The sequence below is a fragment of the Squalius cephalus genome, assembly GCF_949319135.1.
Source record: "Squalius cephalus genome assembly, chromosome: 4".
Taxonomy (NCBI): Eukaryota; Metazoa; Chordata; class Actinopteri; order Cypriniformes; family Leuciscidae; genus Squalius; species Squalius cephalus.
The window spans coordinates 53,022,670-53,036,302 of NC_137125.1; the positions used below are offsets into that span (position 1 = coordinate 53,022,670).

At 35.4% G+C, this 13,633-nt stretch overlaps 1 protein-coding gene across 1 annotated transcript; it reads left to right on the forward strand.

Annotated features, from left to right (window-relative positions):
• The first annotated feature begins 7,912 nt into the window (after window positions 1-7,912).
• Window positions 7,913-12,429, forward strand: LOC307158001 (uncharacterized protein). The gene is made up of 4 exons (XM_079870116.1): window positions 7,913-8,271; window positions 9,023-9,174; window positions 10,276-10,401; window positions 12,075-12,429. Exons 1-4 carry the CDS (start codon window positions 7,941-7,943, stop codon window positions 12,159-12,161), a joined length of 696 nt encoding a protein of 231 aa, XP_079726242.1. The 5' UTR covers window positions 7,913-7,940; the 3' UTR covers window positions 12,162-12,429.
• The last annotated feature ends 1,204 nt before the right edge of the window (window positions 12,430-13,633 follow it).

The following is a 13,633-nucleotide window of genomic DNA, read 5'->3' on the forward strand; positions in this document are numbered from 1 at the left end:
AAAGCAGCCGGTGTAAATCTGACCTGACAGCGCTCTCCTCTGTACTGTCATTCATGTCTAAACGCGAGTGTGTGTTCTGCTTCAGGACAGAGGAGTCCGCTGGGTGATGCAGTGAATCTGACTCCATCAAATACACTCTCTAACTTCACCCGGACAGCTCGTGTGTTTAGATTCTGTGCCACCGGTTGGAGTCATCGATGCTGATGCTCATTCCTCTAGCTCAAACAGTATAATAGTATAATAGGGTTTAATTCAATAGAGTAGAGATGTTATGTGAACTCTTTTATAATTCTACATCATGAAAAAATAGAAAAGCATTACATATATAACTGTAAATTAAAGCAATAAGACTACTTCAATTCCGAAATTCTTCTTAAAATGTCAGTCAAGGTTTCTTGTAGCAAAAATTGTTTTTACATTAATATTTTATATTGTCTAATTCTCACCCTAAAAATTAAACAGGTTGTTTTTGCTACTGGCTATATAGACAACATTTCAAAATACAATTAGAATCAATTAAATATATGAAATATGTAATATAAATACAATTACAATAAAACATTTTTTTAATAAATAAAAGTGGTAGGATATACAAAATACTTATTCGGATAAATATAAAAATATTAATAAATAAACATTCTTTTTTTTTCTCATTTATTTTAAATAAAACGTGTAATTTAAATCATTATATATATATATATTTACATTATATTAAATTATTATTTAAAATACATTATACATTATTATTTAAAATAAATAAATATAATGTAAAAAATATATAATATAAAAAATTAGAAAAAGAATGTTTATTTATTCATATTTTTATATTTATCTGAATATATATATTTTATTTTATTTTATTTTATTTAATAAATTTATTAAATAAATTTATTAAAAAAATTATTAATAAATTTTATTTATTAATTTATTCAGCCATATATATATTACACAATACTTATAAAATAAATATAAAAAAGAAATACAATTTAAACTCATCAATAAACAGTTATTTTTTAAATAAATAAATAGGAATCTTACACCAAAATCAGTTGCTGAATAAGTGTTAATAAGTAAATGTAGCCAGTCAAATGGTAGCATACACAGTTGTCAATGAGCCATATTTGCAGCACAGTGTTTATAAATGGTCCAGGTTGACCGCTGTCCTGTGAATGTCAATGAATGGCAACATTTTTTTATGAAAAGAACAAGAGAAATCCTGTTTCTATGATCCGACCTCATAAAGGTGTGGGGCACCAGAGTCACGTAGAGCTTGAATGACAGACGTTTGTCCTTAAGTAATTTTACAACACACATAAATCAAGTTTACTGAGAAAGTCACCAAAGTCATAAAGGATTCTTGCGTGCGGTTCTGTCTCTATCCTAACAGTGAGTCGAGGAACCAATGAGGCTTCTCGTTAACGGAAACATCTCATCGGATCCATGTTGCACTGCAGCCGCTGTCATATTTACATGTACAGTGATGGGTAATGATGCTTGAAAAAACACAATCGTGAATGATTATTGCTGGAGGCTCCTTCTCATTCCTGTCATGAAATGTGATCACAGCACTGAAATATGAGATGATATATTCACAGGGCCTAAAACTCACTTTTTGGCGCACCTGCCGTTTATGCAGTTATGACACCAAAATTTTAGATACCAGTTAAAAGTCACAATTTCTCTATTCCTATTTCGATGACACAGCTAAAACTACCAGCCAGTTCTTAGTGGTTTTAGTGTGTTGCAACAGTGTTCTAGGTGGTTGCCAAGGAGTTGCTATGCAGTTGCAACAGTGTTCTAGGTGGTTGCCAAGATGTTGCTATGCAGTTGCTATGCGGTTGTAGGTCGTTACCAGGGTTTCTATGTGGTTGTGAGAATGTTTTGGGTGGTTTGAATTCCTCTGTGGTTGCTAGTGTGTTGTGGGTGGTTGTCAGGGTGTTGTTATATGGTTGTTATGGTTGCTATGGTGAGCTGGGTGATTGATAAAATGCTACTATGTGGTTGCGAAAATGTTCTTAGTGATTTGACCATGTTGCTATGCAGTTGCAACAGTGTTCTAGGTGGTTGCCAAGGTGTTGCTATGTGGTTGTTAGGGTGTTCCAGGTTGAGACCCTGGCATTTCCCTGTAGTTGCTAGTGTGTTGTGGGTGGTTGTCAGGGTGTTGTTATATGGTTGCTATGGTGAGCTGGGTGATTAGTAACACACTACTATGTGGCTGCAAAAATGTTCTTAGTGATTTGACCATGTTGCTATGCAGTTGCAACAGTGTTCTAGGTGGTTGCCAAGGTGTTGCTATGCAGTTGCTATGTGGTTGTAGGTCGTTGCCAGGGTTTCTATGTGGTTGTGAGAATGTTTTAGGTGGTTTGAATTCCTCTGTGGTTGCTAGTGTGTTGTGGGTAATTGTCAGAGTGTTGTTATATGGTTGTTATGTTTGTGAGCTGGGTGATTGGTAACACACTATTTTGTGGTTGCGAAAATGTTCTTAGTGATTTGACTATGTTGCTATGCAGTTGCAACAGTGTTCTAGGTGGTTGCCAAGGTGTTGCTATGCAGTTGCTATGCGGTTGTAGGTCGTTGCCAGGGTTTCTATGTGGTTGTAAGAATGTTTTAGGTGGTTTGAATTCCGCTGTGGTTGCTAGTGTGTTGAGGGTATGTTGTTATATGGTTGTTATGGTTGCTATGGTGAGCTGGGTGATTGATAACATGCTACTATGTGGTAGCGAAAAAGTTCTTAGTGATTTGACCATGTTGCTATGCAGTTGCAACAGTGTTCTAGGTGGTTGCCAAGGTGTTGCTATGTGTTTGTTAGGGTGTTCCAGGTTGAGACCCTGGCATTTCCTTGTAGTTGCTAGTGTGTTGTGGGTGGTTGTCAGGGTGTTGTTATATGGTTGCTATGGTGAGCTGGGTGATTAATAACACACTACTATGTGGTTGCGAAAATGTTCTTAGTGATTTTAACATGTTGCTATGCAGGTGGTTGCCAGGGTTTCTATGTGGTTGTTAGGGTGTTCTAAGCGGTTGCCATGGTGTTCCTTTGCAGTGATTTGAATGGCTGCTTTGTCTTTGCATGCAAATACGAGTAATAATGAATGTTAATCCAACAGAAAACATGAAGAGTATAACATGATACAGCATTTTTATTTCACACCACCGAACTTCACTAGTCTACACCAAAGCGAGCTTCCCTCTGTGAACAGAATGCACAATGACACTGCAGTGCCTTTTCCCAGATTAAGATTCGAGGGAAAACCGAGACAGAACAGGACAGGACAATTAGCAAAGGGAATAATGAGACGGGTCTATAGCAGACAAGAGCTCTAGCCTGTTTTGAGTTACACACATGCAGTCATATAACCTTTAGACGAGTGAAGGATAGTCAAAAATAGATTCAGGCATGTAGAGAACGATGCATACTGAACAGTCGGATGTATGTCCTCCATATACAGTAGAAGCAGCAACTAACTGCCCTTCTCATGATGTAATACACTTAAAGGGACAGATCATCCAAAAATATAATAATAATTGGCACTGTGGAGCTTTAAAAATGACAAAAAGCACCATTAAAGTATCATATCTATCAGTATGTAATGACTCTGTTCATCACACAAAGCTATAATATGACTATGAAAGCGGTAGAAGGAGAAAACTCAAAAGAACATTTCCTTCAAACCTGTTCCTGAAGGAACTTTGTGCACTTTGGACTGATTGCAGTCTCTTTAATGTTGCATGAAATGCGCTCACTCAAATGCCTTTCACCTGGAAGATGCAGTGCCATCAGACTGTGCCAAAGCCTTCGCTCCGGAGCCGAGTTTGAGCTCGACCTTCAGTGGTCTGCGAATCAGCATGCCGACTGCTAGGAGAAGAGCCTCAAGGCAGTGACAGCTCTGTGTAAATCAACCAATAGCACTGAAACACACACACTTTAGGCAACGAGCGACATTGGGAAAGCATTCTAGTATACAACTCTTACTATTATTGCAATATGCACAGTACAGTATATTGTGTAAATGTTCTGCATGCATGGAAATTACAGATGGTCTACTGCATGCACAATGCATGGAATACAATATCCAATTTCTAGTGTGACAAATGACTTATACGATAATATAATGACTTATACAGTGTAAAAAAAAATTAATAAAAAAAAGATTATTGGAGTAAATACTATCTTCTTCAAAATGTCATGCTTAATTCACTGTTACTTGCCTTTAGTTCTGAAATTTACTAGCAATCTCTGAGTGAAAACTGTTTCAACATTAATTGTAAAAAATATTTTTTATATATATTTATAACAATTTTATATATTTAATTTTAAATATTTAAAAATATTTAGAATGTTAAAAATGAAAAAAACTTCCTATTTGAGTGATTATTTGATCAGGTTGCCAAAGGTTATGATTTTTAATATAAATAAAATAAAAAAAATGCACCTTTTATGCAACTGTCTGATTTAAACAGTCAATATTGCGTCGTGTGACAACAGTTTTAAATGTTTGTCGTTGCATATGCATACTGTATATTAATATAATGACTTATACAGTGTAAAAAAATTAAATAAAAAGATTATTGGAGTAAATACTATTTCAGTCTTTCTACTTTAAAATGTCATGCTTAATTCACTGTGTTACTTGCCATTAGTTCTGAAATTTACTAGCAATCTCTGAGTGAAAACTGTTTCAACATAATATTTTTTAATTGTAAAAAAATATTTTTTAGATATTTATAACATTTTTAAATATTTAGAATGTTAAAAATGAAAAACTTCCTATTTGAGTGATTATTTGATCAGGTTGCCAAAGGTTATGATTTATATATATATATATATATATATATATATATATATATATATATATATATATATATATATATATATATATTAACAACTACAACAAAGATTAAAAATGCACCTTTTATGATGCAAAACAGTCAATATTGTGTCATGTGACAACAGTTTTAAATGTTTGCCGTTGCATATGCATACTGTATTACTGCTTCAAATACTAAACATACACTAAACAGTGTACAGTATGCTGTTTCATTCAAGCTCAGAGTGAACAGGTGTGATACTGTCACACTTTTATTAGCCAGTTTTAAACAGGAGGTTTGGAGACCCCTAGGGGCACATGACGGTACTGCAGGGGGTCTGTGGGCTGATTAATAATAAATAAATAAATGAATAGCCTATATATCTCTGAGTATCTCTGTTTATCAGTGTGAGGGATCATAGGTCATAACTGCAGCTGTAAGTGAAGTAAATGAACGTCGGTGTTGTTAAGACGCCTCGTATTGTTGACGTAAATTGGCCGTGAGGCTGCGAGCGCAGGATGGCTTGTGTGTTAATTGAATGTGTAATCCATTTGCTGCCTCAGACTGCAGAAATAAAGCTATCTGGCACAACTCCTGCCTCTCAGAGACAGATTACAGTGGAGACTAGGGGAGAAAAGGTCGACTGTCAGAGGAGTAGCAGACGCCCGAGAGAAGAGAGAGAAACAAAAGCTGAAAAGAAAAGAATAATCCATTTAGTATAGCATGCTAAATATGCTTGGAATGGCTTATACAATGCCCATGTTAAAGTTTAATATAAAACTATAAGGTAACACTTTATTTTAAGGTGATCCAGTTACACGTTACTACATAATAGTAATAAATTATGCATAATTACAACTAACTAACCCTAAACTCTATAATAAATCCATAGTTAATTAATATTATTCAGTACTTATTTGAGTCAGTACAATGTAAGTACGTCACCTTAAAATAAAAGTGTAACCAGCTATAAAAAAATCAATAAATATATTATAAATAAATAACATAAAATTGGTGCTAAAATGCTAGCCATATTCCTTATTCATGTCAATAGCAGTTTGAGTTTGTTCTGATTAAGGTGTGAATATTAATGTTTTCTGCCTCCCTAGTCTCATTGCTTTAATTTTTTTCATGATGTAGAATTATAAAAGTGTTCGCATAACAGTGCTACGCATCTCTACACACATTCAAATTACTCGTGAGATATGTATTTACATAAGACACGCTGCTTTTGATGTCTTAGGCTGCCATCTAGTGTCTCCGGGGGGTAAAAAGACTTTCAAGTGCAGATAAACAGAGCCACACACACACACACACACACACACACACAGATTTAGCCAGAGACACATCAGTCACGGACGAAAACGCGTTCAAATATAAATGAATGTCTCCCTCGAGTCATCCATGAAGGACGTGGACTTTTAGATCTGTGTGTGGATGAATAGTTTTGTGTTAGTGAATTATTCAGCTCAGGATGAATAACATCTACGCGCTGACTTTCAACCTACTGTACTCTGCTCCCGCAACCAGGGTGGGACGGAGATATTGATATAAGGAAACTTCCCAGTCCACCCAAACTCACTGAAACTACAATTTGCTGAAACTAAACTGCAAACATCGCTCGTCTCCCATGTTTAAACATCAACACTCTCAGAAAAAAAGGTACAAAAGCTGTCACTGGGACAGTACCCTTCAAAAGGGTACCAGTACCAATATGTACCTTTGGGACTAATATGCACTCTTTAGGTACAAAGGTGTACCTTTTGAAAAGGTACCGCCACAGTGACAGCTTTTGTACCTTTTTTTTCTGAGAGTGAAGACTGCTGATACTAATTTCACATACAAAGAGATGCATGATATGTACATATGGGCGACTTAAAGGTAGAGTAACAAAAATGTCCTAATGGCCAGTGCAAATGCTGAATATTGGTCATAAAAATGTTTTTTTTTTGTTTGTGCAAGTAAATTAGATTGACGATATATTCAGATTTCAGTGATAGGCTATATAAAATTATATATCGTGGTGTTTTAATCATGGCTGTGATAAGAAAAATGTAATTTAAACACATATAGATTTCTGCTAAATCATCTTTTAGGAGTGCACTAGCAATATAGATGGCCTGAAAAGTCAACATACATGAACTAAAAACCAACTCCAGTTTTCATTTTACAGTATCGGATTGGCTGTGTCTTTGGTGGGCGGGGTTTTAAAGGGATACTTCACTGATTAGCATTAAGCTTTGAATCAGTAGAAACCCGGTAGTATTTTCGAGTGACCGTGCTTCCCTCCCTCATGTCCCCCTGAGACGAGAGATTTCTGTATTGTGTGTCTGGAAAAAAACCTCAGATGACGCAAAAATCTTCATTTAGCTCATCAGAGGCTCTTTTGTCCAGAGGCGAGAGACTCCAGCCAGTAGGAGGAGCTCGTCCCGCATGTGTTCAACCCGCCCATAGGGGGATCTCACCATAAAACACCATCTTTTCAGTTTCGAGTCGACTAGTAGCCTAGCTGTATCATTTCTCCCGATACTGCCCTCTGTAACCGGGAGGCGTGGCTTGGGAGTGGCCTCGTAGGGCAGCGAAGCAAGTGCATTCTGGGAGTTGTAGTCTTTCATCCACATGAGCCAAAAATACATTTTCTGGCTTTTCTCAGTCTAGAAGGCACCAACTTCTAAAATAATTTCACATTATACTACATAAATGACCCAATTTAAATACACATTCATCTTTCCAGCGGTGAAATATCCCTTTAAATAAAATGCACGTGATCAAAGGTCTAAACTGCATTGGCTGAGTCTGGCTACAGTTGCAACAACAACTTTAAAACAAAGTTAACCTACAGCTGACCACTTGGTGGCGTTGTTGTCTTTGTCAAATATGCTTACATTACATCTGTGCAAATGCTTTGGCAAAATGACACTTCTTAAGTAGAAATTGCTGTCACAAATTGCTGCTCTTTTAATATACGTATCAAGCAATTATAATGCACCACACCAACCCATGTTGCATTGTTAGCAAATCTATAAAAGGCATGCCGTTTGAAAATATCCCGAGCAGTTTTTGATGGTTTGGAAATATGTGTAACAGAGGTGGAGCATTTATGACTGAGGAGTTTTGTTACACTCCTCCTATGAATGCTTCAATCATATCAGACGTCTCACAGTGGACACTGGGAAAGCAACTACTGGACAACTAGTTACATAGGAAAGCTGGAGAAGATCAAGTCGATCTGGGAGGCTGAAGACGACAGCACGATGCAATTAGTTGATGTGAAGCTAGAGAAACACACGGAGAGCAGGACATCCACAAACAGCTCAAAGTTTCTGTCGCACTCGATCGAGGAAATACTGAAAAAACCTTCCAGTTTGACAGTGCGACCGGACAGAACAGACAAGAAGCTTAAAACATCTGGATGTACACAGACCAAGACAAAGCCGGACGCTCCTAAAATCAGCCAATGCACAGGTGTCTTTATATTATTATTGTCAACTAATATTACGCTTATAGCTTGTGTATAAGAAAAATAAGTAACATTTTATTTTAGTGTCCTTGTACTACATACTTATAGTAATAACAGTAAATTATGCATAATTACATGCAACTAACCCTCAACCAAATCCTACTCCTAATCTGAGTAACAAAGTTTGTGAATAGTAAACTAATTTTTACAAGAAATTGACATTAAGTTAGTTCGAACAACTATTAGTCTTTACAGTGTAAAAGATCTGCTGGTAACAGTGTTGAAATATCTTGTAACTTTTTATTTTGTAGTGTCCTTGTTGAATATGTTACATATATTTACCATAGTAATAACAGTAAATTATTAATGCAACTAACCCTCAACCAAATCCTAATCCTCTAACCCTATAGTACATGTAGTTGCTTATTAATACTCAGAACTTAAATATATAATTACACTGTAACAATTACACCTTAAAGTAAAGGGTTACACTTTATTTTAAGGTGTCATTGTTACAGTGTAATTATATATTTAAGTACTGTGTAATATTATTTAACTACATGTACTTACTGTAGGATTAGGATTTGGTTGAGGGTTAGTTGCATGTAATTATGCATAATTGACTGTTACTATGATAAGTACATGTAACATGTAACAAGGACACTATAAAATAAAGTGTAACTGAAAAATATACAATCTGTTTAACCCAATAAGAGGATTTGCAGCAATTTTTTGAATACATTTGTGATGGTGCAGCTCGCGGGTCCGGTCACAGACGGGTGCGGACCACATTCACAGTGTCCCAGCTGGAGGAGCTGGAGAGAGTCTTCCAGGAAACACACTATCCTGACGTTCACACCAGAGACCGGGTCGCCTGTCGAACGCAGCTCTCGGAGGGACGAGTACAGGTACACCGTCCGAAACAGAGGAAAACACACGCAATAATCCCAACCAGTGCTTCCTTTCGTTAAAATATGGAGATTTTACTATGCATATAAGGAAGAAATGTATCATTTTATTTGCTGTAACTCAACAAAAAATTAATCTTTATTTTAATCACCTTTTAGCTTTTTGGATTTGTCTAAGTAATTCTGTGGTGCGATAAACGAATTTATATCAAAGTACAAATATTGAGCTATGAATAATATATTATAATATAATATAATATAATATAACAATCTAATATAATATAATTAATATAATATTAACATGTCAGTATTTGTACCTTTATATAGGCTATATACAATTTAAGTATGTATTTTGTATATACTTTGAGAGACTACATAAAATATTGTACTTAACACTATAATTAATCTATAATTTCAGCTATAATATAATATAATATACATAGTATGGATATTAAGTGGAATTGAAGAAGTATATGTGTGTCATGTGCTGTTGTTAAACAATTTATTTTGATATAACACCATTGGTTTCTGGTTCAGATGTGATTGGTTCATGTTAAACTGACTTGAAACAGTTACTCTTTCACTTAACTTGAAATAACATGTTTCAATCAAGTAACCCAATCAAACGGGAATTTCACTTCCCATCATGCTTTGCAAAGGGGCTGAACTGGGAGAGTAAATGTTGAAATAAAGTGTTATTTTATGCATTTTTTTGTTTGTTTTTTTTAGCAAGATGAGAAAATTGTTAGAAACCCGCTAACAAAATTTTTAATTGCTTTAATAAGCAAACACTATGGTAGTACTCTGGATGAAACCAGCATAACTTCTGGACTAACAAAGTGTGTAAAGAAAAGTTATATTCAGTTTGTTGTTCATTTAAATCACAAGACTAAACCAGAAGCATTAAATTAAGTTAAACTAAAACTACTCTTTCAAGTTAAATGGACATCATTGATTCGAGTTAGTTGTACATGGTTGATTCTTTTGGGGTTTACTTGTTTCAATCAAGTGGATCCACGGTCCATGATTGAATCATGTTCAGCCAAAGGGTGATTTTTTTAGAGCATAATATGAAAATAGTTGTTTTTCATATTTGTTTAGATCTGGTTCCAGAACCGACGGGCGAAGTGGAGGCGCAGTGAAGCTAAAGCCGCGCACAGACCGTTAGCAGTGTTGAGAGATACAAAACACACTCACCACCTCCTGCCTCCCGTCCTCTATGTCCCGGTAAATACTTTCATTCACATCCATCCATGAGCGGAGACCTTTGAGCCAAATTACTGATGTCCCAAGAGAGAAAAAGCAAAAGGATAGCATAAATACACTGTAAAAAGTGAACAGTTGGATTTTACTGAAACAGAAAGAAATGAAGTTTTCTCAACTTAAATTATTACGGTTTTCATGATAAAACATGATAATTTAAGTTGAGAAAACTTATTTTCTTTAGGTGTTACCAATTGAAGTAATTTTTTTAAGTTGATCCAACTATTCACTTTTTACAGTGTAACTTACCTTTAACTTTATGAACAAAGTTAACTAAATAACTTTAATTTAGCTAATATTTTTAATAAAATCCTGAAAAAAAAATGTGTGTTGGATTTACATGATTTAATAGTGTACATCGCTTCCACATGAATCAATTAAGTTAAACGAACATAATTTATGTAACTTCAACATCATGGAATTAAGTCATTTTAAATTACCCAATTAAGTAGTCTCAAACTGAATTATATAAGGCTCCCTGATATGATTCAGGTATTCAAATTCATATATTCATTCATCCAATTAGACTTTATCGTTAGTGTCGCACTGAATAGATAGATTATAGCTAGCTATTAGCTAGCAATAGCACTTAAATGCTACGATTTACATTCTCCTTCAGCCAGAGTAGTTAAACCTAGCATTATAAGTCCACAACCTTATAAATGGTTCTAATAATTCCAATGTAATTGAACATTAAACACAATTACACACTATCAAGTCTTCCCCTTTTCTCATTTTCTCAAAAACACGTAAAATAACACTTAATTTCAACATTTATTCTCTCCTAATTCAGCCATATGCAAAGCATGCTGGGAACTTAACAAGCACCGCCCAGTTTCAGTTAATGCAACACAAATCATTCATGTAATCCAACACAAACGGATTAAGTAAACTTAAGTTTTACATATATTTAAGCAGATTGAACACAATCAAATTAGGTTAGGACATATTGTATTGACATGGTGTGTCATTTTTAATTAAGCAATGTGAACAAGCAGCAAAAATCATTTTTTGTTCTCTGTACACTTGAACCCGAAGGTCTTGATTAGCTGATTCAGGTGTTTTGTTAGAGCTCGGACTCAAATATTAGTGCATTTATTAGATGACATAAGATTTGAGATATTAAACTTAATATTTAATTCAGAGCCATTTAAATTCCAGCCACTTGCAAAATCATTTGCTTGAGAAAATTTAACTTAAAATCTAACTAACATCCCACACTGTTTATTAAAAGATCATGTCGACATGAAATGATAATTCACCATATCTATTTTGCAAATGCATGTTATAGATCTGTGCATTCGTTTCTTTTTTTAACAAATGTTTTGACCTTGTAATAAAAACCAGACCTTCTGGTGAAAACGTCAGATTGATGTATGACTTCATCATTCGGTGCGCTTAAACTCCGCCCCTCCGCTTATGAGTGCCACGCCCACATCTCAACATCCAATCAACAACCAATGCACCAAGTCCCCGCCCTACTTTTTTTCCCTTTTCGATAATCCTGTTATACACAAATGCACATCACAATATGGAAAAAGATCAGTTGCTACTTCAGTTTCATTGCAACTTTATGCTAAAAATGAGTTTGCAAGAAGCTAAAATTTCTGTTTCTTGTTGTTTTTTTTCAATTCCAGTGCCGGAGCTTTCACCAGAAGTTCTGGCTGCCGGAGTCAATCTGTCCTCCCATTGGCTCTCCTGAATATCATCGTTCATACTTTTGACCTTTCATAGGTCTTCCACCATTCACACTCAACTTAAGAGACATTTTCAGCTTCAGTGTTATGAAGATCAAGGCCATTTTGGATCTATTCTTTCCTTTTGGATTAAAAGCACATGTTTTCCACACTGGTGTATAAGCATGACTGTATTATGTGTTTTTGTATATAAAATGTATTTAAAAAAAAAGAAATCATACGTGAAGTGATGAACGTGTGGCAAGTTGTAAATCAATTTCCTTATCTCATCACAATAAAACCCTGATAAAACCACTAAGTTAATAATAGGCCTATCATTTGTGACACAGCACTCACCGGCTGAACTGAGAGATTTCCAGAAGATGAAAGATGAGATCTCATTCCCAGAGGTCTGAAGACGATCATTATTCATTCTTGAGAAAATGGCAAAAGGAAAAGTTCAGGTGAATCAATGCTGTTTTCTGACAAATATGACATCTATAATTCAAGTTCACATCCAGTGGCATTATACTCAGCAAACAAAAATATATTCTAAGTTTTGCCAATGTTCCCATTAAGTTATTGGGAATTATATTGACTGAATGCGATCTGGATGTTCAAAATGTCCTGTTTTTAAAGCTGCAGTCCGTAACTTTTTGGGTGGTAAAAAATTATCCAAAATAAATTTGAGCAAGTACATAACCAGCCAGTGTTCAAAACTCTCTGCTTGCCGTAGCTCGACTCAAAACGGTAAGCTTGTAATAATGTTTTTAACTCCAGCGGTACTGGTGGATTTCTGCGGGAAATTTGAGCATGCGTCATTACATCACATCTGTCCACATAAAGAAGAGTCTCGGCTAGAAGGCTATGAGTGTGAGGATGCTGGAGGTGGAGATTTATAGCCTTTTCTCACGGCAATTGATATAATTAAACTTATCAATTTGATGGCGGATCCAGAAAGGTTCAAACGACAATAACCAGTGACAACTGTAGATTCACCCGTTGTAAAACGCCAAAGACTTCGGACTTCGGAGTGGCTACAGAAAAAAAGAGACTGCAACCGGCCCATGCGAAAACAAGGATAATATCGGAAGGGCATTAAATGTAGTCACGCAATGCTTATGTTGTTAACATTAACAATTTGAGAACAGAGTATAATTTGCACAGTTTGACGTGATATGATAAGCGATCGTTAGATTTAATCAGCTCGATAGTTGGTCAGAACAAAAGTGGATGTTACTTACTTGTTCAGATGACATTTTCCGGTGAAAATTCTTATGTTGGTCATAACTCCAAAAAGTAGAATCTGTGATTGCGAATGCCAGGATCCACACCGACGAGGCGACTGACAGCCACACATTCTCCTCAAAACATCGGATTCACAACTGCAATTGCAGATTTTGAACAGAGATGGCGACAAAGAGGAAAAACTACAGACTGCAGCTTTAAAATGTTATTCTTCCTTGGTTATTTGAACGTTATACAAACATTCCACTTTAGAATTTTTCAAACATTATTGG